Here is a 24,205-nt window from a genome sequence, read left to right on the forward strand (position 1 = left end):
TCAAACATCAAAAAGCATCATAGAGTGCGTAGGGAAAAGTCTCCCCACCTCTTCCATCCCCATGCTCCCGGCCCTCCTCCCCCAACAGAAGCCATTATTATGAGTTTTTTGCATAGGCTTTTAAGTTATGTTTGCATAATCAAGGCAATAGACAATTTTTCTCTTATTAATATTTTTGCATCATGATATATGTGTATATTTTTTGTCACTTAATACACCTTGGATATCATGGCATTTAGAAGGGTCCTTCTTGTTCTTATCTTTATTACTGCTATTACTACTCTGGGGTTTTGTTTTGAGGATTTTGGTTGGTTGTTTGGGTTCGGTGAGGTTTTTTTGAGACAGAGTCTCTGTTGCCCAGGCTGGAGTGCTGTGGCATGATCACAGTTCACTAACATTTGACTCATCTGTGTTCTAGCCCAGCAGTTTGGGTTGCATGAAAGAGACTCACACCAGTTGCATCATAGGATGGAAGTTTATTGGAAGGGCACGCTGGACAGGCTGCCAGGGAGAGTGTGGCAGCCGGACACAGAAAGTAATGGGGCCAGGGATGAGAGGGGTGTAGCCGAGGCTATACAAAGATCACCTGGCCCCCAGTGTCTTCCCAGCCTATTGGCTCCTCTGCCAACTCCCCACTATGCTCTCTGTTTCTCAGCCCTAATCCTAGAGGGGTGGGCTCTTTGCTCCTCCCACCATCTGCTACCAGGCTGCAAGGGGAGCAATGAGCCCACTTGAGAACTGGCCCCCTTGTTCCCTGACTTCCTGAAAGCTCTTATTCCTTCTTGTTAACTCTCATCGTCTGCAGCAGCCCCTGGCACATGGGCCTCCGGGAAAAGGACAAGCGCTCACTCAGTCATGGAGAGGAAGCATCTGGGGCAGAAACAAGGATGCTGACAACATCCATGTCTGCTCTCTGTGCTTGGAAGAGCTGGTAAGGCATTGCCATGCCCCTGGAGGTGGGGGTGGTGGGAATGGGGGTACCTTTCTTCCAGGGGCCAGATCAGGCATGCCTGGCATGCCTCTCCCAAGGGACCACCAAACCTTGAATTCCTCAGTCGTACTGTGTGAGAGGGATACCCCCTCAAGGAAGCCCATAACCAGAATGGCCAGGGGTGTGCTCTGACCTTCAGCAGATGGGCGCTGAGACAGAACATGGCCTGCTGATGGCATTCCCATCAATGTCAAACATCCCAGGCATGAGTCCATAGTTGGGAGTCCTTTGGAAATAGAATTTCCAAATATGCTCTGGACTCAGAATAAAAACTACATTTCCCAGCCTCCCTTGCAGCTTGGTCTGGCCTTGAGGGTAAACTCTAGCCAATGGAAGTGACATTCACAACCGTGTCCACCATGAGAGTGGGAGTGCCTTCTATTAATGCTTCTGCGCTTCCCTTTTCTGGCTGGAGTGAGTGTGAACACAGCGGGGGGCCGTGGGTGAACCTCACAATCAAAGGCAACATTTTAGGGATGGAGAAAAGTAAGATAGAAGGATCCCGACACCTCAAATCACCATAACCAGACTGGTATGGGAGAGAAAAATAAAATTCTATCATGTATTTGGTCTCTTGTTAGAGCAGCCTGACTTATCCTCTGCCTAATACAGAGTGCTTGGTGAGCCTGAGGGCACAAAATGCTCCTCTTCTGTTCTAATCCATTCGGAAAGTTCAGGGTGGGCTTTGGGGAGAGAGATGTGAGGGGGCAGGGCCCTCTTTGGAGAAGAGCGAGAGAAGTGGATGACATGCCGACTCGCTTCTCTTCAGAGTCCCCCAAGGTCACCACGCTCCTGGGTAGGCTAGGGTCTGTGCCCACTCTCACCCCCCATTTTCCTTGGGGGCAAGAGGCTTGGAGCCAGATCATAAAAAGTCAGATGTCACAGAGCTGTTTTCACAGAGGCAGGCAGGACCCAACACTGCTTCGGTCACGTTCACAGGCTGAGTCATCACAGACGTGGCAACTCTGTCCTCCTGAGGGCAGGCAGTGCCACGGTCAGCTCAGGGGCAGAGCACAGGATGAGGTTTCACATGTGGCTGCATCAGGATCAATGAGCTTCCCACAGAGAAAACCCTGGTCACAGGAGGACTCGGGGCAAGGGCAGTCCCCCAGACCCCGAGCCTTAGGTAGGGTCCCAAGGGGATTGGCGGGCATGTGCATGGCTGGAACTGTGACTCAAAGCCCTGCCCACCACGTGGACATCTGCAGAGGGGCTCGTCACAGGGGAAGAGAAACAGCCTTTCACCTCTGCCCAGGTGATGCGCAGGCTCAGGTGTGGGAAGAGAGGCCTCAGAACAAAGGTGGAGGAATCAGAAACTGTGTCGGGAAGTGGAGGTGATGCTGTCTTGAAAGTCTGCCTCAGCCCCCCAGCCAGCCCCCCAGCAAACAGCTGCTCTCTGCCCCAAGCAGCAGAGGGCTCTCCTTGTCTCCGGAGGGGGTCCTAGTCCCCTGTGTGCTCTCCCCAACCACCCCTGGGCCCAGACACCATCCTATAAATGAGAGCGGTCCCCAGATGCCAGCCTGGCACTGTGGGTTAGCTGGGTATCATGTCTGTGTGTGCCATGTGTGTTGAATAGATACCTGTATGGTCTCTTTCTGAGAAGCCATCTCCACCGAATTCTCGCCCGTGCTCAGCTTGTGAAAACGCCTCCTTCTGCAGGAATGAGAGAGGACTCAGAGAGCCTCTCCCCTCCCCCACCCAGGCTGGCCCCAGCCTGCTCACTGTACAGAGCATGGGAGAGTGGGGTGCTTTCTCCTCCTTCCTCCCCATCCCTTTCCTCAGCACAGATAGGGCAGAGAGATGGAAAGAAGAAAACTACAGCAAGGTGGATTTAGAGGCAATTCTAGAAGGGATTCCCAAATTTGGAGGGGGTGGGCTGGGAAGTATGCAGCCTGTGAACTTGGTAGGAGGGAGGTTCTCCTAAGGGAGGTGGGGACATGGTGGGGGAGAAAGGGGGAGGATGAGGTGGCCTGGCCCACCCCCAGCTCTGGACCCACCTCCAGGTGTAGCAGGCGCCCAGGCCCAACAGCAGGAACAGGACCCCCGCCAGCAGCCCCAGGACCCAGAGCAGCCACTGCAGCAGGTGCAGGCGGTCCAGGGCTGCAATGCAGAGGGGGGCTCAGGGGCAGCCCTGGCTCCCACCCCAGTGCACCCTCCCAGGTGACCCACCCAGGTGGAAACCTTCTATTCTTTCACTTTATCTTGGAAGTCCCCCCACCACCACTCGAGGGAGCTCCACGTGATCAGTTTAGACTAGACAGACAAGCTGCACTGCAGCAGAAGGGACTCAGGGAAGGAAGCCTCTGGGACCGAGAGCTGGGCCTTTGTGCAGAGTGGCCTGGGAGATGGAGCCCCCCTCACCTCTGGCCCCAAAGTAGGTGGAAGCAGAGGCCGAGCCCAGGGCATTGGAGGCAGAGCACACGTATTCCCCCTGGTCACTGGGCCTCAGCTCCTCGATGTCCACCCTCAGCATATTGGGGGAGGCAGAGACGTGGATGTGGGGCTCTGCAGGAGCACCCTGGGGCTGGCTGGAGGCCACCAGCCGACTGCCAAGGTGGAGGGTCAGGCTGGCAAGGGGCTCGCTGTCCACTCGGCAGTCCAGGATGCCCTGGAGGCCTCCCTCAGGCTCCACAAAGACCGTCATGGTGGGCGTCCTGGGAGGGTCTGTGGGGAGGAAGGGAGTGTGGTGATTGCACAAAAACCACCACAAACTCCTCCCTCCCTATATCTAGGCACGGTGACTTTGCTGCTCCTCTCACTAAGAGGTGGAGCCTATTTCCTCACTCCTTGAATCAATCTGTGAATCACTTTGACCAATTGAAGAAAGAAGTGATATTGTGCGACTTCAGAGCTAGACCTCGAGAGACACTGCAGCTTCTGCCCTGCTCTTGGGATACAACCAATGGGAAGCCCAGGCTAACCTGCTGGGCATGCGTGGCCCAGCCACCAGCCACGAGGGTGAGCCCCTCTGAGACCTTCTAGCCTCAGTTGAGCCACTGGACAATTGCAACCTCATGAGGTGAGACCAACAGAAGAACTGCCCAGCTGAGCCCAGCCCACATTACTGACCCACAGAATTGTGAGCAAATAACATGGCTGTTGTTTGAGGCACTAAGTTTTAGGGTGGCTTGTCATGTAGTAATAGCTGACTGATACAGAGTGGGCCCTGACGAAGATTAGGGTGGGACACCAAGACTGTGCTACTGTGCTAGGCACTCAGCTTGCTTTTCTTTTTTTTTTTTTTAGAGACAGGGTCTCGCTCTGTTGCCTAGGCTGGAGTGCATTGGCAAGATTATAGCTCACTGCAATGTCGAGTGCCTGGGCCCAAGAAATCCTCCTGCCTCAGCCACTCAAGTAGTTGAGACTACAGGTGCACACAACCCCACCCAGCTAATTTAAATTTTTTTTTCTTTTAGAGACAGGGTCTTGCTATGTTGCCCAGGCTGGTCTTGAACTTCCTGATCTCAAGTGATCTTCTTGCCTCAGCCTCCCAAAGTGCTGGGATTACAGGTATGTCCGGCCTCAGCATGCCATATTACCTACACTCCTCAAAAGATGAGGGGACTGATGTTGTTGGCATTTTACAGAAGAAACCAAGGCACAGATGAACAAGATACACAACCAGTCAGTGGAAGTGTCAGGCTTCCAACCCAGGGCTCCCTACCTGCGAAGCCCTCGCTCTTTGCAGACAGAAAGGTTCAGGAAGACCTAAGGTGGGCGTGTGAGATGTGGGGAGACTGAGGCAGGGGGTTCACACTCACAGAGCACACGGAGCATGACTGGAGCAGAGGCGGCAGCCCCAGTGGGGAGCTCAGCCCGGCAGTGGTACACCCCGGCTTGGGCACGGGCCACGTGGGTGAAGGCGAGTGTGGGCACAGGCTCTGAGTGCAGTCGCCGGCCATTCAGGAACCACGCAAAGGTGGAGTTGCCCATGGGCCCAGGGCCACCAAGGAGGTGGCAGCTCAGGTTCAGTGCTGTGCCCTCAGGCACGTCCAGGCCTGGCTCCGCCACCACACGAACACCTGTGGACAGAGGACGGGGAGGGGGTTGGGGATCTGCAGGCCTGGGGAGCCAGAGCCTCTGGGCGGGACCTCTGAGAGGGCTCTGCACATGCGGGAGGGCCTCCATCTGACTTGGGGTCTGGGCCTGCCAAGGTGGAGCTGGGTGGCCCCCTCAGACTGATCTTAAGAATAGGGCTGTCTCATCCTTGCACTGGGGGCTCAAGGACGGCTCAACTTCCCTTGTCCACCAGGCTTCCTGATGGATGTGGCTGTCTTGCCTGCAGACTGGGCTCCCTGAGGGCAGGGCTGTGTCTCTCTCCCCACCCCAGGCTTCCCCAGGGCAGGTCTGTGCCTCCACCCCCAGACTAGGCTCTGTGGGGCAGGGCTATGTCTCCCCTGGGCATTGCAACACCTCCCCTACCCTCTAGGAAGATCTCCAAGGGCTGGTCTGCATCTGCCCCTTCAGGCTGGGCCACCCACTGTGGCGGGAGCTTGCTCTAGTGGGAGCCCCAGCCCCTCACATGAGCTCTGGCCCACAGCAGCTGAACCCCAAACCTGAGGCCCCTCCCCCTTCCTCTCTCCCGCTCACCTTCCACCTGCAGCCGGCCGCTGGTGCTGACTGAGCCCAGCAAGTTTCGGGCTGTGCAAACATAGGCGTTGGCATCCTCACCACCTGTGAGCACATCTTGCACCTGCAACTGCAGGGCATTGCGGGCCACCTGGACGTGGCCCGTCTCCGATGCAGAGTTGTGGACCCCATAGCTAGCAGCCAGCACCTTGCCATTTTGAGACAGGGTCAGCTCAGCAGGTGGCTCGCTGTCCACAGTGCACTGTACCACGACCCTGGGCCTCACCCTCGAGTCCCGGAAGGAGGACAGGACAGCATCCCGAGGGGCATCTGGGGGCAAGCAGGGACAGATGAGGGCCTTGCCTGGGGGCCCTGTACTGCCCACCTAGGTGCCCTGATGTTGGCAAGGCTGAAGCCTCTGGACAAATGGTCACTTCCTAGAAGTGACACTTGCTCAGGAGTCCTGTGGGCAGAGTCCTCCAGGCAGGGTGTGTAGGGCCATGGGTCTCTTTCCTCACCACCTATGTCGTTTCCCCATGTGCCCATTCCTGGGCCCACTGTAGCCCTGGGCCTGCCCCCACCAGGGCCCAGAAGCACCCTCCACCCCCCTCATCCCGGGCAGCAGATGAGGACCCCCTGCTCACAGAGGACTTGCAGGGCAGCAGGCCGGGAGCCACGGGTGCCCTGTGCATCCTGCACCTGGCAGGAGTAGGCGCCTGCGTGGGCCCGTGTAGCCGCCGGGAACGAGAGCGAGGTGGCAGGCCCCTCCTGCAGCCAACGGCCGTTGTGGTACCAGGCATAGAGGGTGGGTGGCTGGGCAGCAGGGTCCTCGCAGGTCACTGTGATGGGGTCCCCCTCAGGCACGGTAGCCGATGGAGCCAGAGTCACTCGCACGCCTGTGCCAAGGAGGCAAGGGTCGGTTGGGATCCGCCAGCACCACGGCTGGTTCCCACCGCTGTGCCCATGGCCTGGGCCCTGTCTTACCCTCCAGCCTCAGCTCCAGGGACGTGTTGGCCTGGCCCAAAGGGCTGTGGGCGGAGCAGCTGTAGAGACCCTCATCACTGGGCTGTGGTTCCCGCAGCTCCAGGCGCAGGGTATTGGGGACAGAGGCTGTAGTCGAGGAGGCCAGGAGGCGGCCAGCACGGCTGAGGGCCATCTGGGCAGGTGGATGGCTGTCCACAGTGCATAGTACCAGGGCCAGCTGCCCACCACGGCTCTCCAGGAGGTAGGTCAGACGCAGGTTGCGGGGCGCGTCTGTAGGGGCACGAGAGACATACAGGAGTCCAGAGGCCTAGGGGAGGCAGCTGAAGGTGGCATTCGAACCCAGGAGGGCCCTGGCTCCCACCCCAAGGGTCCCCAATCGCTCAATCTGGGGCATTGCTCCTCTGCCTGGAGAGGGCTTATCCCCAGGGAAATGCCCCTCATCCCATGCTCCTCTGGCTGTCTGGGGACTGAATTCCCCAGCTGGACACCTATGGGGCTCTGGCCATGTCCTGATGCCTGTGGGCTGCTGTCATTGTCCCACTCTGCATCCAGCGAAACTTACAGAGCACGTCCAGGGTGACAGATCTGGAGAGGCGGGGTGCCTGGCCAGGGGGCCCCACACCACAGCGGTAGGAGGCAGCATCTGTGACCGTGACGTTGGGCAGGAGGATGGAGCGGGCACCTGGGCGCTGCTGCCCATCCTGGTCCCACGTGTAGGTGAGCTGGGCCAGGCGGGTGGTCCATACCAGACAGGTCAGGTTCACCAGCTGCCCTTCCTGCACGGTGGCCCCGGGCCACACCTGCACGCTCACCGCTGGGGAGAGGGAGGGCACCACCGAGGGCTTGAGGCTGCATGAAGCAGCTCCTTGTCTCCACGCCCTGCATTGCCCCTGTGGCTGGGGAGCCCCTTGGACGCTGTGAGCCTCAGGTGGCCCACCTGGGGACAGGGCTCGCGGGTCGAGCTTGGGAAGCAGCTCATTATCTCTGGAGTGGTCCCAGGTAGAGTTCTGCAGAGCCCTGGCACACCTTGAGCCCCTTCCTGACCCTGGTGGCGGCAAGTGGGGAGAACACAGGCCTCCCCTGCCCTGCTGTGGTTTCTCCTTGACACCCCCTTTCTGTTTCGTTTTATCCACTGGGCATCCATGTAAAATTCTGTGTTTGAAAAAGGCCCTTTCATAAAAGCCAAGTCTGGAGATCGCTGCCCTTAGAAGGTTGGGAATGGACACTATCCTCAGGCTCCCAAGCTTCTAGAACCCTCTCCCACCTCCTCCCCTCTCTTAAAGGAGACTGGTATGCACACACACTCTCTCTCACCGTGGGCATTGAAGTCGGCCGAGGCAGAGGCATTGCCCAGGGTGTTGGTGGCCTCACAGGTGTAGACCCCCTCATCCTCCAGCACCGCCTTGTGGATCTCCAGGCGCAGTGTGTTGGGGGCCACAGCCACCTGCAACCGGGGAGAGCTGCCTGCAAGCTCCCCCACACCTTGTAGGGTGGAGGCCACGAGGCGGTCCCCGTGGGTCAGCCGCAGCTGTGCTGGAGGGTCGCTGTCCACACGGCACAGGAGGAGGCCCAGGCGCCCAGGGCCTGTGTCCATCAGGGCGGTAAGTGTGGCCTGGCATGGGGCATCTACATGGGGTGGGGAGTGGTCAGGGCCCAGCCAGGGGGTCCCTAATCCAAGGCTCTGTCACAGGGGCAGAGCCCAGGACCAGGGGCCTGTATTCCCTCCCCCACACGTGGACAGGATAAAAGCCCTTACAGGACACGTGGAGGCTGACGGGGGCGGCCAGGCTCGTGGTGGCCGAGCCTGGGGTCTGGGCTTGGCAGTGGTAGGCCCCAGCTTGTGCCAAAGTTATGGCTGGGAAGCGGAGCGTGGCTGAGGTCGACTCCTGGAGTGGCTGGCCATCCCGATACCAGCGGTATGAGGTGCCCTCAGGGATTCCTGTGGGTACCTGGCAGCTCAGGACCACGGCCTGGCCCTCCCGGAGCTCAGGTGATGGGGACACTTGAACCCAGGCCCCTGCAGGGGGAAGCCAAGAGTAGGTGAAGGCTCCCCCCCATACTCCCCACAGCCGGGACTGTGCATGTCCACATGGGGCTGCACGACCCGACCCTGGGCCTCCCCTCTAGGCTGAGGCCACATCAGCAACTGCCTCTGCCCCTACTGCTCCCCACTTGCCCGCACAAGCTCCGTCCTCATGCTCCCCACCCACCACCTGGCGGGACAGTGCTGCTCTGTCAGTCCTATCTCGCCTGCCAGAACATGAGCCTCGTGGGTATTGTGTGACCTGTAACCCCGGTGCCAGGCACAGTGCCTGCATGTGTTATTTTTTGACAAAAGCACTGAAAAGGGAGGGACTTAGGTCATGCCCAGGGTCACTGTCCTGACCAGGAGCTGGACTCAGCATGGGTGGCCGAGGGCTTGGAAGGGGAAGTCAGCAGCTGTGTGGCCTTGAGTGTTCTCCAGGCCCCTCCAGCCCAGCTCTGCACCCAGGCTCCAGGCCACGAGAGCCCAGGGACTGGGGGCCAGGCAACGGGCAGCTCCTTGGCAGGATCTGAAGCTGTAAGAGCTCTGAGTAGGGGGAGGGAGGTGGAGGGACAGCTGGAGGGGTCAGTGACAGCACAGGCTGTGTCTGGGACCAGAATTGAGATAGTCCAGAGCTAGTAGGGTCATATGACCATGAGCAAGCTCCTAAAACTCTGACCCTCAATTCTATTTTTTTTTTTTTTTTTTTTTGAGACAGAGTCTCACTCTGTCATCAGGGCTAGAGTACCATGGTGTCAGCCTAGCTCACAGCAACCTCAGACTCCTGGGCTCAAGCAATCCTCCTGCCTCAGCCTCCTGAGCAGCTGGGACTACAGGCGAACACCACCGCACCCAGCTAATTTTTTTCTATTTTTAGTAGAGACAGAGTCTCGCTTGTGGTCAGGCTGGTCTCAAACTCCTGAGCTCAAGGGATCCTCCTGCCTCGGCCTCCCAGAGTGCTAGGATTACAGGTGTGAGCCACTGCACCCGGCCCTGACCCTCAATTCCTCTGCCTGTGAAATGAGTGTGATAAATAAGAAAAGATACACAGAACCAAGGCCCGAAGTAAATGTCCAAAAATTGATGCTGTTTGTCATCATGGGAGAAGCACCATGCATTTTTCTTTTGCTTTTGTATTATGAGTATTATCTTTCCTTTATCCTGGCTTATTTGCTTAGAGAGAATTTTTATAAAGAATATTTATGCATATTATATGTACACAGATATGTACATATGTATATGAATGAAGAACATGAATATGTAAAACAATATAGATGTATATGTATATTTTTATGTGTAAATTATATTAATATAATTATAAAACAAAATTGTATTATTACAGAATAAGTTATCTGTCGGAAAGTGCCCCAACCAAGCAAACCAACTTGTGCAATTACCACTGCCTCCTTGTGGCTGCTGTTGCTACTACAGGTGAAAATGAGCAAAAAGCAAAGGGAGGCCTTCTGCTGGCTGGCCCAACCAGGGCTGAAAAAGACTCACATTTCTGCACAGAATCCAGAGTACCCAGCCCAAACTCTGACCAGAGTGGTCCCCAGGGCATCAGGGTCTACCACATCTTTAGAGGACTGACACTTACCTCGAACTTTGAAGAAGAGTGAGGTGTTGGCCGATCCAAGAACATTTGTGGCCTCGCAGCGGTAGCTGCCAGAGTCCTCAAGGCTCAGTTCCCGGACCTCTAGCTGCAGGGAGTTGGCCATGGCCTTGGCCTGGAGCCGGCCACGAGATGGGAGCTGGGGTCCCAGGCTGGTGGCCAGGAGGCGCTCCCCATGGAACAGGGCCAGCTGGGCAAGGGGGCGACTGTCCACGGTGCAGACAAACACAACCATGTGGCCCTGGTCTACATCCAGCAAGGCCGACAGCTTTGGAGGGTCTGGGGGATCTGCAGGAACAGGGGCAGCTCAGGCCACCCCTGCCCAGCTCACAACATTCCAGCCGTCACACCGTGTCCCTCTGCCCCTGCCCACCGTGGCCCATGCCCAGGCCACCCCTCCGTCCTCCAAGTCCCCAGGCTGCCCTTGCCAGACACACACAGAGGACACTCAGGACCACGGGAGCAGACAGCTGGGCACCAGCCTCGGTGAGGATTCGGCAAGCGTAGAGGGCAGCGTCAGTCCTGGCCACGGGCAGCAGTGTCATGGTCTCCAGGGGGCCCTGAGCCCACAGCACCCCATTCCGGAACCAGGAGAAGTTGGCGGGGCTGCCAGCGGCTTCCCGGCTCACGTTGCAGGTCAGGTTGGCCTCTGCGCCCTCCCGCAGCGTGTCCGACGGTGTGGCCACCAGGACTGTGGCTGGAGAGCAGGCAGCACAGGCTCACTCCCGCCCAAGAAGCCACTGGGCCAGGCTCCCTGCCTGGAAGGATGGGGCAGAGGCCCCCTGGGGTGGCCACAGTGGGTGGGGCAAGCAGGCCCTGGGGAACGTGGGGTGCTGGGCAGAGGGGTGCAGTAAGGAGGAGGACGAGACAGCCCAACTGGCCCAGCTGGGGAGCTGTCCTCAAAGATCAGCCCTGCAACCCCAGGCCTGGCCCCTGCCCGAAAACTGAGCATGAGAAAGAGCAGCTTTGGCTTCCCGCACCGTGGAGGGGCAGCGAGGCTCCCAGGGCCCCCACTCCTGCACGGAGGGCAGCTGTGGCTCTTCCCGCTGCTGGACAGAGGTGGTTTTGCCCAACCGGACCCTCCTTGGAGCAGAGGAATAGCCCAGAGCTCCAGCCCCTGCCCCCAGGCCACCCATCCCTGCCCTGACTCACCCTGGGCATTGAAGGTGGCTGAGGCGGAGGCGTTGCCCAGGGTGTTGCTGGCCTCACAGACGTACACGCCCTCATCCTCCAGCACCGGGTCTCCAATCTCCACACGCAGCAAGTTGGGGGCTCTGGTGATCTTCATGCGTGGGGAACAGCCCCCACAGGTGCTGCAGCCACCCCCCGACGGCAGGGAAGTGGCCACAACACGGTCGTTGTGGAGCAGCCGCAGCAGGGCTGGGGGGTCGCTGTCCACGCGGCACAGGAGGAGGCCCCGTCGCCCAGCCCCGGCCCCAGCAGCGTCAGGGTCCAGCCGGGTGGTGAACGTGGGCTGGCGCGGAGCGTCTGTAGGGAGGAAGAGCATGGGCACTCGTCCCATGGCCACTGCCAGGGCTGCACGGGCAAGGCTCCCAGAACACGCTGGACAAAGCCACGTCCCCAGAGCTATGCACTGCACAAGGACAGCAAGGTCAAAGTGGGTGGAATTCAGCCCACGTGCCTCAAGCTAAGCTGTGCCCTGGTGCCGACCAGTCTTCCCAGAAGGGGCTCCATTTCCTAGCTGGGATGAAGGGACTGGATGGGGCCAGCAGCCACCGCACAGCAGTCCCTGAGGTTGTGTTCCCTGCTCCCACCCTGCACCCCGCTCCTCACCATCGAGCCTCCCCGGATCCCTCCTGCCCCTCATCTCCGATCTCCAAGCCAGCCCCTGGGATACCAGCTACTGCCTAAAACGGCCTCTTGCCAGAAGCTTCCAGAGACAGATGACTGAAAGAGAACCATCGCCAAGGCCCGCACGTGGCTTCACTCAGACACCAGAAAACCCTGCAGAGGCAGCCGCCCTTCTGACGGTCCCAGGATGTGGCTCCAGCACTCACGTGTCAGGGGAGGCCTTCTGGAATTAGTCAGCCCTCAGGCTAACACGGAACATCCACCCTTCATGGGACATAGAGGGACTGGTCTGTCCCCGTGCTGAAGGGCTTTGCCTTAGTGTCTGTGGGCGCCCATGAGGGCGCAGGCTGTGGGGTGTGTGCACAGATACAGGAGTGAGGGTCCCTGGGCCCACCCAGGAAGACACAGTTTGGATGGGGCACCCACGGTGGGTTTGAGGTGGGGGCAAAAGAGGCCAAAGGGCTGGGATTGGCGTGTAGGACACGAGGAGGTAGAGAAGGCCCAGCCTCGTTCCCAACTTCAGCCCTGGGTGGAGAGGCCCATGGTGGCCAGGCCTGTGACCCCCCCTCCTGACGTAGACCCAGGGCAGGACAGGGAGGAGGTGGGGGTGTCTGGTGGGCCCCCGTGGGCTGACCCTCCCCACGGCAGGCAGGGGCCGGCGGCAAGGCTGCTCACAGAGCACGGTGAGGACGGCAGGTGACGAGGGGCCACTGGCGCTGTGGCCGTCCCAGGCCCGGCAGTGGTAGGAGCCGGCGTCGCTGCTGGAGGCCGCAGGGAGCAGGAGGCTGCCGTGGGGCCCCTCGAGAAGCAGCGCTCCATTCAGGTACCAGGAGACGCGGGTGTCCGGCGCGGGGCTCAGGCCGCTCCTGCAGCTCAGCGTCACCGCCTGCCCCTCCACCACCTCTGCTGCCGGGCTGAGGAGGACGCGGGCCACTGGCGGTGGAGAGGGAGAGGCTATGAGCACCCCCATCCCTCCCTGCTGCCCAGGGCAGGAAGCCCTCCTGGGTTCTCCTCTCCCCACACGACTGTAGGTAGGTCTGGGCTTTGTAGAGGATTGGGAGGCCTTGAAAGCCAGTTCAGATCTGTTGGTAGCAGCTGGCTGCAGCCCACTTGAAAAGGATTCTGAGCCGGAACCCAGGCTTATGTCAAAAATCTGGCTTTATTAATTATTTGTGTCTACCCTGGCCTCAGGAGGAGGGAAGTGCACTGCAGGCACCGCGAGTTGGACGACCCCACTGTTCTATTCTACCTCCTGCCTCTGACTCCCAGCACAGAGCCTGCCCCACTGGGTTCATATATAACAAATAAATGCCTATGAAACACCCTGCAAGTTTAGAGTCAGGGATGTGTAAGAGGAATGATGCAACCTGCTTCATGTTTCCCTTTTTGCCTTGACTCCCAGGAACCTCTGAGGTGTGGATGACTGTGTAGCCCAGTCTTTGATGTGACCTAGCCAGCTAGTTCAGCCCCTCAGTTGAGTCCACTGGACTTCTAGAAAGGAAGAGGCTGGAGCAGGCCTGCTCCTCCAGCTCCCTCCACTCTCCCGGCCACCCATGCCCATCTTACCACTGGCATGGAAGTCCAGGGTGGAGGTCGCATTTCCAAGGGAGTTGGTGGCTAAGCACTTGTACTCCCCGCTGTCAGCTGGTTCCAGGTCTCGGATCTCCAGGCGCAGGGAGTTGGGAGCGGAGAAGACCCTGAAGCGTGAACTGTAGTCACTCTCCCCAGGGGTGGAGGCCAGGATAAGGCCCCCGTGGGACAGCACCAGCGTGGCTTGGGGCTCGCTGACCACGGAGCAGTGAAGGATGCCCACAAGCCCCATCTGTGTCTCCTGGAAGGCAGTCAGGTCCGGGGCGAGGGGAGGGTCTGTGTGGAGGTGAGAGGGGGCCCATCACTTGCAGGCAGGGCCACTCCCTGGATACCCCATTACAGCCCCCACACCCCTTTGCCCCACAGTGCCCTGGGAGAGCGGGGAGATCCCAGAAGCTCCTGAGCACCAGCTAAATATACTTCTGTCCCTGGCCGGGCTGGGTAAATCACTCTGTTGTCTCAGTCAAGCCTCGTGGGCACCCTGCAAGCAGGATCAGGGGCCTCACTGCAAAGATAAGAAAATTGGTGGAGAGACCTGGCTCAGGACAGCACCTTGACCGAGGGACAAAGTGAACATCAGCACTGGGACAAGCTGACGTCGGCGTCAGGATGCACTGAAGTGGACTCGGCAGCACGTCCTGGCCTTCCTGCCCAAAGCACATGGCCTCAGTCTATTCGAGTGGGACAAATGCATATTGAGGGACCTCCACAGAACGACCGGCCTGTACTCCTCAAGTTTCAATGTCAAGAAAGGTAAGGAAAGACTGAGGACCTGTCCCAGATTAAAGGAGAACGAAGGGACATGACGACTGAATGCAATGCATGGGGCCGGATTGGATCCTGGACCAGGAAAAAAATGGCTATAAAAGACATTATTGGGTCCACTGGTAAAATTTGAATATAGGCTGTGGATTAGATAATAATGTGCTATCAATGTGAAATTTCCTTGCTGTGATCATTGCACTGTGGTTATGTGAGAGAATGATCTTACAACACGCTGACGAATTTAGGAGTAGAGAGGCAGCATGTTTGCAACTTCAGGAATGTAAAAATGTAGGTAGGCAGATAGATAACATATATGTGCATGTATATATAGAGAGTGGATACGTGTGTGGGTTTTTTTTTTTTTTTCTTTTTGAGACAGAGTCTCACTCTGTTGCCTGGGGCAAGTGCTGTGGCGTCAGCCTAGCTCACAGCAACCTCCATCTCCTGGGCTCAAACAATCCTCCTGCCTCAGCCTCCCAAGTAGCTGGGACTATAGGCATGTGCCACCATGCCCGGCTAATTTTTCTATTTTTAGTAGAGACAGGGTCTCGCTCTTGCTCAGACTGGTCTCGTACTCCTGAGCTCAAGGGATCCTCCCACCTCGGCCTCCCAGAGTTCTAGGATTACAGGCATGAGCCACCACACCTGGCCCTGACCCTCAATTCCTCTGCCTGTGAAGTGGGTGTGATAAATAAGAAAACAAAAAAAATAAGTAAACGATGTAGTAAGTTTAAGAAACCATTATCATGGGCCTGTGTGTGGGTTTACATAGGGAGTAAATGTGTGTACACAGATTCACATGTAAGTATACATGTATCTATGTTTTACATATACATGTGTGTATGTGTATACATGCATGCATATGTATACGTGTGAATAAAGAGAGAGAGAGAGAAGGATAAAGCAAATGTGCCAAAATGTTAACAAATGGGAAGTCTAGGTTACAGGTATATGACCATTAGCCAGGCATGGTGGCGCATGCCTGTAGTCCCAGCTACTCGGGAGGCTGAGGAACGAGGATCGCTTAAGCCCAGGAGTTTGAGGTTGCAGTGAGTTATGATAGCACCACTACATGCCAGCCCAGGCAACAGAGCAAGACCCTGTTTTGGAAAAAATCCAAAAAAGGTATGTGATCATTCTTTGTACTACTCTTGCAACATTTCGTAAGTTTGAACTTACTTCCAAATAAAAAGGTTTTATAAAGTAGGAGGAAACTAAGGCCAGGGAGGCCAAAGCCTTGCCCAAGTGCACAGAGCGGGATGTGAACTCAAGTTCACCTAGCTGCAGAGTCCACATGCAGGTCAAATGGCCTTGAAGCTCCTGTGCCCCAACAACCTGCAGGGGCTCCAGTGCCTGGCCCTGCTCTGGCTGATGTCCAGGGCCACCCACCCTGGCCACTTACGGCTGACCACCACGCTGACAGGGCCTGAGCGCTCGCTGCCCTGGGCGTTCCCCACCTCGCAGAAGTAGAAGCCGGTGTTGGCCCTGGTGGCCGGGTGCAGCTGGAGGGTGGGGGAGTGGACATCCTGCAGCAGGACCTGGTTCTTGTACCAGTTGTAGCGGAGATTGCTGGGCGCCTCTTTGGGTGTGCTGCAGACCAATGTCACCGTCTGGTTCTCCAGGATGGGGCCTGCTGGGCTCACCTGCACCTCAGCCACTGTGAGGGCAGCATGGGGCACACTGAGGGGATCCCAGCAACTCCCAGCCCCAGCCCCCCAGACCCCCCAGGGCGCAGCCAGTCAGCCTCAATCTCTGCACAGCACCACCCTCCCTCTGCAGCGGAGCCTCCTGGGGTAACCCTACATCTCTCTGTCCTGTTCTCCAGGACCCTCCTGACATCCACCCTGCAGGGAGGTACTGTCATCTGTCTCACACCCCTGCATCTCAGGAGGCACCAAGCTACGCCAGCCTCTGGCTCTGTCCTGGCCTGCCTTCCTCAGGACCCCTCCCTGCCCTGTGACCACCACCCAGCCTCCCCAGCACTCACTGAGGACGTGGAGGCTGAGGGGGGGTGAGGCTGAAGAACCCACGCCATTCCCAGCTTGGCAGGTGTAGACGCCAGCATCACTCCAGGCTGCCCGGGGCAACTGCAGCACCAGACCATCGGCTTTGAGTTGCTCCCCATCCTTGAGCCACTTAACGGAACTGACCCTGGGGTAGCTGCTGTTCACCTGGCAGGTGAGTGTGACCAGATCACCTGGAAGGATGTGGCGCCCCGAGGGGCTGAGGAAGATCTCCACACCCCTGGGGGCATCTGCAAGGCACGACGGGGGTGTCGGGTCAGGCGCATGGGGAGGGGAGGGGTGGCACATTCTCCTCTCCTGCCTTTCAAAGCTCTGGCCTGAGGAGGCGCTCTCAGATAAAACATCAGTCCCATTCGTCCCCCTGTCCGGGACAAGCTCTGTCCATCCCTCCCCTGTCCCAACACCACCGCTGACACATTCCTGGCCCCTTCTTTTCCACGGACAGCCTGATCATGTGATGCTGGGCTTAGTGTCCAGTCTGCACTTTTCATTTCCTGATGCCGTCCTTGCCCCTGTTCTATTTGGGGGTGAGCTCCTCGGACAGGGTCACGGGCACCCCACTGCTGGCTTTAGTGGCCTATGGTAGCTATTGATAAAGAACCAGCCACCTAATGGGCAGGGGCCACAGGCAGCATCACATTAGCTCTGCGAATAGTTACCCAGTTTGTAAGGAAGGGGCCAAATACAAAGAAACTGCATTTCTTTAACTCTTGTTCCAAAGCCTCTCTCTGTGCAAATAGGTTAGTGTTAACTAAAGCTGGTATTTCCAGGTGTTTACTATGTGCCAGGCACTCTTCTATTAATAACTACCTTACCTGGGTCATCTCCTTTCATTTTCTTTCTTTTTTTTTTTTTTGAGACAGATTCTCGCTCTGTTGCCCGGGCTAGAATGCCATGGCGTTACCTTGGCTCACAGCAACCTCTAACTCCTGGGCTCAAGCGATCCTCCTGCCTCAGCCTCCCGAGTAGCTGGGACTACAGGTGTGTGCCATAATGCCTGGCTAATTTTTCTATTTTTAGGGTCTTGCTCTTGTTCAGGCTGATCTCGAACTCCTGACCTCGAGCAGTCCTCCCACCTTAGCTTCCCAGAATGCTAGGATCACAGGCGTGAGCCACCACGCCCAGCCTAGCTCCTTTCATTTTCATCACAATTCTATGAGATAAGAACTATTTATTGTTATCTCCACCATATAGACAAGAAAAGGGGGTCTGGAGGGCAAGTAACTTGCCCAAAGTTTGCTCGTCTCATGGGTGGCAGAGCCAGCAGTCCGATGCCTATGAAGTGTGATTGTTCTAGAACGGGCTGACCTGTTTTCCTAAGATGGGAAGAGGCATAACCAATGGGAGCCTGGGCTTTCTCCACGCTGACCCTCAGCCATGCCTGGGTGAGGCCCTGGTCACTGTGACCGTGAGCAGGCTCACGGCAGGAAAGGGGTGAACCCCGCGTCCCCAGCATCCCCCGGCGCTGGGCTGACTCCCAGGGCACTGTTGCCAACCCCAAAGCTACGTGCGTGGGAGCTCCTGTTCCCTGACCCTTTGTGTCTCCCTTTCTCTGCCCAGCCTGGCCTTGGGGACAATCGCCTTCAAAGCCAGCAAGAGGTAGGAGGGCACCATCGCACACGGCTCTTAGGGCTCAGCACTCTCTCTCTCCACCTGGTGCCCTGGGGGGCCCAAGAGCAGGCTCTGTTTCTGTGGGTAGAGAGGGACTGGTTTCCGTCCGGGAGCCACATACGTGCTCAGTCACGAGGGTGTGGGCCCCTGTAACTCACACTGCACTTGGAGGTGAATCTCGTCCTGAGTCCTGTGGTCGGCCACCGAGAGCTGGCAGCGCAGGGTCCGGCCGTGGTCCTGCCAGGACAGGGCCATGTGGAGGGTCTCCACGTGGGTGATGCCAGTGGGCTCCAGGTTCTGGAGACTGGAGGTGACAGAGCGAGTGGCGTCCTGGCCTTGCCACTGCAGGCTGATCTGCTCTGGCTGGCACGCGTAGGGCGTGGAGCAGTTGAAGTCCACCTGTGTGCCCTCGAGCAGCTCTGCCGGGGAGGTAATGGTGGGCACCCTGGGCTTCTCTGAGGACAAAGGCAGGAGAACTTAGGACTCCCCTTGGCCACACCTGAGACCGCTTGCCCTGGAAACCCCAGCTGAGGGGGAGGAGAGGCAGCTTTTTCTACCCCAGCCCCACCTGGGTGAATGCAGGGGAAGCAGGCCCGGGGCTCGGCCGAGGCTGGACCCAGGGCTGATACTGGCTGAGGTTTAGAGCAGGGTCGGGGCTGTGAGCTCATGGAGCCAGGAGCACTTGGGAGTCCCTTCCAGGCAGCAGCCAGGCCACCCTACTCACTCCTCACCTGTCACCGTGACCGAGGTGCCTTTCGTATCTGACCAGCGGTTGCTCTCACTGATCTCGAAGCGGAAGTTGTAGGAGCCGGAGTCCTCGGGCTGCAGGTCCCTCAGCAGCAGGTTGCACACCTTGTGCTCGGGGTGCCCCAACAGCTGGGCACGGTCGCGGAAGCGCGCCTCCACCAGCTTGGGGTCCCCTGTGTGGACCACCACCTGCCGCTTGCCCCAGTAGTCGTAGTACCAGATGGCTGTGATGCCGTCGGGCAGCTGCACGTCGGCAGGGAAGCTGAAGACGCAGGGGATGAGCAGGCAAGACCCCTTCACGCCCGGCACTTCCTGGGGGCTGGAGACGCCCCACAAGGCCCGCCCTGGCGGAGGCACAGAATGGGGCAGAGAGGAGGGTGATACAGGCCTGGGGGCACCACAGAACCCTGGGATATGCCCCAGGGATGGTGCCCCAGATGGGTCCCCAAACCCTGCCCTGCCCCCAGCAAGGCACCCCTAGAGCAGCCCTCTCAGTGCCCCGGGGATGGTCATTGCCCTGGGGCTGCTCAGAGGCCTGGCAGGGTGGCTGCGAGAGGGACCTGCACCTCCTGCCCAGCTTCCTGCTGCTGCCTCCCTGGGCCCTCCCTTGACCTCAGCAGCCAAACCTGTGACCCAGGCAGAGTCCGGTCTGCCCAGGGCTGGACTCACGGAGGCCAGGCCCTGGGAGACAGGCACTAGGCCCTCGAAGCTTACCTGGCGGGAAGAGCGAGGCCAGGAGGAGAAGCTGCAGCAGGAAGCCCATAGCACGGTCTTGAGCTGGTTCTGGTGCCTAAGAGGGTGGTGTGCACCGGGCTGGCTGGGTACACAGGGGCCTCCTAAGGACACCTCCAGGCACTTCAGCCCCAGTACCTGCCAGGAGTCCAGGCCTCTGTCCCCACCTGCTATGGCTGGCCAATCCAGCAAGAGGGCAGGGCTCCTAAGGTCCTCTGTGGGGAGCCAGGAGTCCAGGTTCCCGGCTCGGGCTGCACCCAGGAATGCCCTCACTTGCTGGTGTGCCCCAGAAAGTCCTCTGTGTGTCCCTTGGCCCCACCCCTAGTTCTGCTTTCCCAGCCCCTCAAGGATACCACCCCAGGGCAGATGAACAGCTGTTTCTCCCACCTCCCTCCCTCCCCTGCCCCCTCTCCACCACCCAAGCCAACAGGAACTGGAGCCCAGAGACTCACTCTAAGGCACCCAGCTGGAATGATGGTTTCTTACTTGAGACGTGTCTCCCTGCCACCTGCCTTACCAGCCATAGCATAATGGGGCTTAACTGGACTTAGCAATGTTCTCCCTCTAAGAGTCACTCGCCCTGCTCAGAAACCTTCTATGGCTCCCCATTGCCCATGAGACGTGAAAGGTCTTCATTTCTTGCCTCTGGCTCTGTCCCCATTCCCTGCTCCCCACAGACTGACTCTGGGGCCAGTCCTGTCTGCCCACGGGCTCCCTAGCTGCCCCGCCCTGTCCCCACCACAAATAATCTCTGCCTACTGAGACATTATTCAGCCTTCAAGGTGCAGCACGAATTTGGTATCCAACTGGAACTTCCCCTTCAAGGTTCCTACAGCCACCCTAGAGCTATCTCTGTGCTTGCCTTGTCCTTAGCATCCCGTGAGCGCTCACGTCTCAGGACCTGGGACTGAGGACATGTGCCCCGTAGCAGTAAGAGCCCCCCAGGCACTCACTAAACCCCTTGCTGGGTAAGAGAAGGGTGTGGTCTTTGGGAGTTCGGAGTTGGGGCGGGGAGGTGGCAGGCCAAGTCTAGGTGTGACAGGCACTGTGAGGGCCCTGCAGAACACATACTCCACAAACATGAGTTAGATGTCTACTGTCTACCTCCCACAAGTAGGCAGGCTTCCTGCCATGGAGTGCAGGGACACCACAGATCTGAGTCCAAAAGGGAGAGATGCTAGAAACATGTGTAACTAAAGCTATAAAACTCTTAGAAGAAAACATAGGTGGAATCTTCATGACCATGGATTAAGCAATGCATTCTTAAGTATGGCATCAAAAGCATGGGCAATAATAGAAAAAATAGATAAGTTGGATTTCAACGGATAAACAAAACGTGGTGTGTACCTACATGGAACCATAAGAAGGAATAAGAAGCCATAAGAAGGCACAAAATTCTGACACATGTTGTAACACAAGTGATCCTTGAAATCATGCTAAGTGACATCAGCCAGACACAAAGGGACAAATATTGTGTAATTCCGCTTACGAGAAATATCTAGAATACACACATTCATAGAGACAGAAAGTAGAATAGAGGTTACCAGGGGCTGGGGGAGGGGAGAATAGGGGGTTAATGTTTAATTTAAAAGTTCTGGAAATAGACAGTGGTGATGGTTACACAGTATTATGGATGTAGTTAATGCCACTGGAGTGTATACTTAAAAACACTTAAAATATTAAATTTTATATTGTGTATATTTTACGCCACATGCACATGTTGCCAACTTTGCAGTCCTCCCTGGTCCTAAACGCTGACTTGGCGGAGTGAGGGGGGAGCCTGGAAGTGGGGACAGGAAACTCATGACAGCTCCCAGCCCCCAGCCCATCTGCCTCCTGGGTTGGGCCCAGCTGCTCTGATGGCTACCAGGGGGCACACCTGGGGAGGGGCCCAGCAGAGACCCAGGGGCTGAGTTGCCTGTCAGGGAGACCAAGCAGGACTTGGCCAAGTGCAGAAGGCAGAAGGGGTGTCCTGGCAGGCAGCACAGGAGGGGCACGCTGGGACAGGAAGAACACTGCTCCTCAGGGGAGATGGCCCTCTCGCTGGGTTGCTCGAGCAGACAGGTCTGGTCATTTGGTGGACCAGTGGTTTGTCCCCAGTTCTTTGGACAGTTCTGGGCCTGCTTCTCTTCTAGGAAGATGTTCCCACCGGCTCCACACCAGGTCCTTAGCCACTGTGGACTGGCCGAGGCTGGGCCCGAGGGCCTTGGCGCCTTGCCTTGAGGAAAGGCAGCCTGCTGTGCACACCTGGGGTCAGGTCTGTTCCCAGGGCCCAGAGCCACACAGGATGTCAGGGCCAGCTCCTCTACAGCCAGGGACAGCAGCAAGATACGTCTATGTTGTCCCCAGCTCCCCTCATTTGGGGTCTTGGAAGGGGCAATGCTAAACCTAAAGGACAAACGGTGGGATTGTGGGCCTATTGATCCCAGAATGCAGCGTATGGAAGGGCTGTTTCTAGAACCACCCCAAATCTCATCATGTAGGTGTCACCTATGCTTAGCCCCGCTCTAACACCAAAGGGGTCGTTCCCCCCGGAGGCCAGCTTATTGGCTCAGCCTGTTCCACCCAAAGACCAGCCTCAGTCCAGAGAACTGTCCTGGAAAAAGAAAGAGCAGGGAATATTCCAGAAACGGAGATCCTTGTTCCTGTTCGAAAGTCTGGTGTTGAGAGGATGGTGCCCCTGGGGTGGGTTGGAGCTGGGTGGCGTAGTGAGCACCCAGCGCCCCCTGGTGGTAGAGGAGTGATTCCAGGGTGTGTAATGGGGGACGCGGAGTTCTGTTGCCCTGAAACAACCCCTCCCTTGGGCAATGACTCTATGGACAGCATTGTTCCCTGGACGGGGAGTTCCAGAGGTTCATCCTTGTGTCTCCAGTCTTGGGCGCTCTGAAGACAGGGTTTTAAATTCCCCCCTCCTAGAATTGGCATGTGTTGCATCAGGGGGATGGGTTGGGTGGCCCGGGACAGAGTGGGTGCCCATGTTTGCTGCCTGTTTGAGACCAAGTGTCCCAGGACATCTGGAGAGGGTGGGCTGGGGTCCCTGACCTCTGATCCCAGAGGCCAAGTCTGGCTGGGGAAGTAAGGGCAGAAGCAGTGTCCCTGTAGGCAGCTATGTCCGGGTACAGGATTTGGTTTCTGTTTCCTGACACCAGGGCTTCTCCCCAACTTCCCCATCAGAGTGCGGGAGGGGGGACACAGGGGGATACAGAAAGCTGGAGAGTTCTCGCCCATGGATGGGGAATCAGGGTACAGGCGGGCAGTTGCTGGAGAGATTATCTTCAGAACAGTGGAAAGCCCCAAACACAGGCCAGATGTTTAATTCTAAGAGCCACAGCACCCATAAATAATGTCTATTGGCTTTGACGGGGCAGTGGAAATTTCACATTTCATTCCTTAATCTGGCTCTAAATGCTCCTAGCTGGAGCGCCCACTCCCCGAGCTGTGCTGGACCGCACTGGGGGTCCCTCGCGCAGACGGATGGATGGACACGTGATGAATGGAGTGGAGTGGGATTGGGGTTGGACCGAGGGGGAGATCAGGGCTGGCCTGCGGTCAGGGTAATGGTCAGGTTGGGATTTGGAAGCAAATGAAGGCTTGGATTGGGGTGGATATTTAGGTCGAGTGATGGGCTAGGGCATGAAGGCTGGAGCTGGGAGCAGGGGATGAGGACAAGGTCAAAGCGGGCTGGGGTCAGGATGATGGGTCAGTTGGGACTGGGTGAAGATGATGGGTAAGTGGCTGAGGTTGAGCAAGTGAGCCGAGAGGTAGAGAGGTTGGGCTAGGGACTGGGGCTATTAGGACTGGGATTGGGATGCAGGCTGGGAGGATTTGGGATGGTGGGGGGTTGGGGTTATGAGCACAGCTTGCATTAGTGCCTTGGGCTGGGGTGGTTTGGGACCAGCACTCGCACCCAGATGCCCCCAGCAAGTCTCAGCCCAGCCCCGCTCCCAACGCCATGCGCACCCTCCAGGGCCCGGGATGGGAGTACCTGCTCCACAGCAGGGAGTGCCCGGTGGACCTGCGGAGAGCAGAGCAGGAAGAAAGTCCAGGAGCTCTCGGTGCAGCTGGCTCCCGGGGATCCGCCAGCCTGAGAAAGGAGGATCCAGTCTCGGGGGCTGCTTCCTCTTCTCCTAAAGCCTCAGCGCTACTGTCCAGCCCGGAGGCTGGTTAGGGAGGCAGCTGCAGGCCTTGTGCAACACCAAGACAGGAAGGACCCAGGCAGGGGAAGGTCCCTGGCAAGGCCCGGGACTTAGGGACTTGAGAAAACAAAAGTGGAATCTGGAGCCACACTGGAGTGACCCCAGGTAAAGTGAGAAGTGGGAAGTCCTGTTCAGCAGCCGCGTCCACACCCCTCTCTTCCTGGGCCTCTTAGCCTTTTGAGGGAGGCAGAGGGGAGATTTCTGCCCACAGTCCCACCCTGACAACTGAGAGGGAATCGAGCCCAGCCTGGGCTGGGGATGCATTACAGGAACCCAGACCAAGACATTTACTCTCCAGGCCCTTTGGAGGCCTCCCTGTCCCCCTGGGTACTCTAGGAACCTCCCAAGAAGCAGGCCCTAGTTGTAGGGGACATGGGGGCCCCAACATCCAGGACACTCCCTGGGCTGATTCCTCTCCCCTCCCTCGCTGTCCTATACCTTCACCCCCAGCTTGAGACAGAACAGGAAAGACCCCACCACAGCTGAGTTACTGTTGCAGCCCTGGAGCCCATCTCCCTGAGGGCCTACTATGTGCAGGGTACTTGACAT

General features: G+C 57.8%; 1 protein-coding gene across 6 annotated transcripts; it reads right to left on the bottom strand.

The window, feature by feature from the left end:
- Positions 1–456: 456 nt before the first annotated feature.
- On the bottom strand, positions 457–23,609 carry SIGLEC1 (sialic acid binding Ig like lectin 1). Of its 6 annotated transcripts, none has more exons than XM_045529009.1 (22): positions 23,446–23,609; positions 19,443–19,518; positions 18,713–19,072; positions 18,140–18,436; positions 16,334–16,600; positions 15,749–16,003; positions 13,558–13,857; positions 12,667–12,924; positions 11,332–11,667; positions 10,619–10,876; positions 10,165–10,467; positions 8,301–8,561; positions 7,859–8,170; positions 7,107–7,358; positions 6,545–6,814; positions 6,205–6,456; positions 5,582–5,890; positions 4,753–5,013; positions 3,353–3,655; positions 2,989–3,091; positions 2,572–2,644; positions 457–1,964 (listed from the first exon to the last, which is right to left on the bottom strand). In XM_045529009.1, exons 2-22 carry the CDS (start codon positions 19,489–19,491, stop codon positions 1,854–1,856), a joined length of 5,190 nt encoding a protein of 1,729 aa, XP_045384965.1. In that variant the 5' UTR covers positions 19,492–19,518; positions 23,446–23,609; the 3' UTR covers positions 457–1,853. The 6 variants fall into 6 exon arrangements, 4 of the variants coding, with proteins under 4 accessions (XP_045384965.1, XP_045384964.1, XP_045384967.1 ...); XM_045529008.1 differs by having other exon boundaries at positions 19,443–19,545; XM_045529010.1 differs by having other exon boundaries at positions 1,874–2,046; positions 19,443–19,545.
- Between the last annotated feature and the right edge of the window lie 596 nt (positions 23,610–24,205).

This window comes from Lemur catta, chromosome 17 (assembly GCF_020740605.2).
Source record: "Lemur catta isolate mLemCat1 chromosome 17, mLemCat1.pri, whole genome shotgun sequence".
Taxonomy (NCBI): Eukaryota; Metazoa; Chordata; class Mammalia; order Primates; family Lemuridae; genus Lemur; species Lemur catta.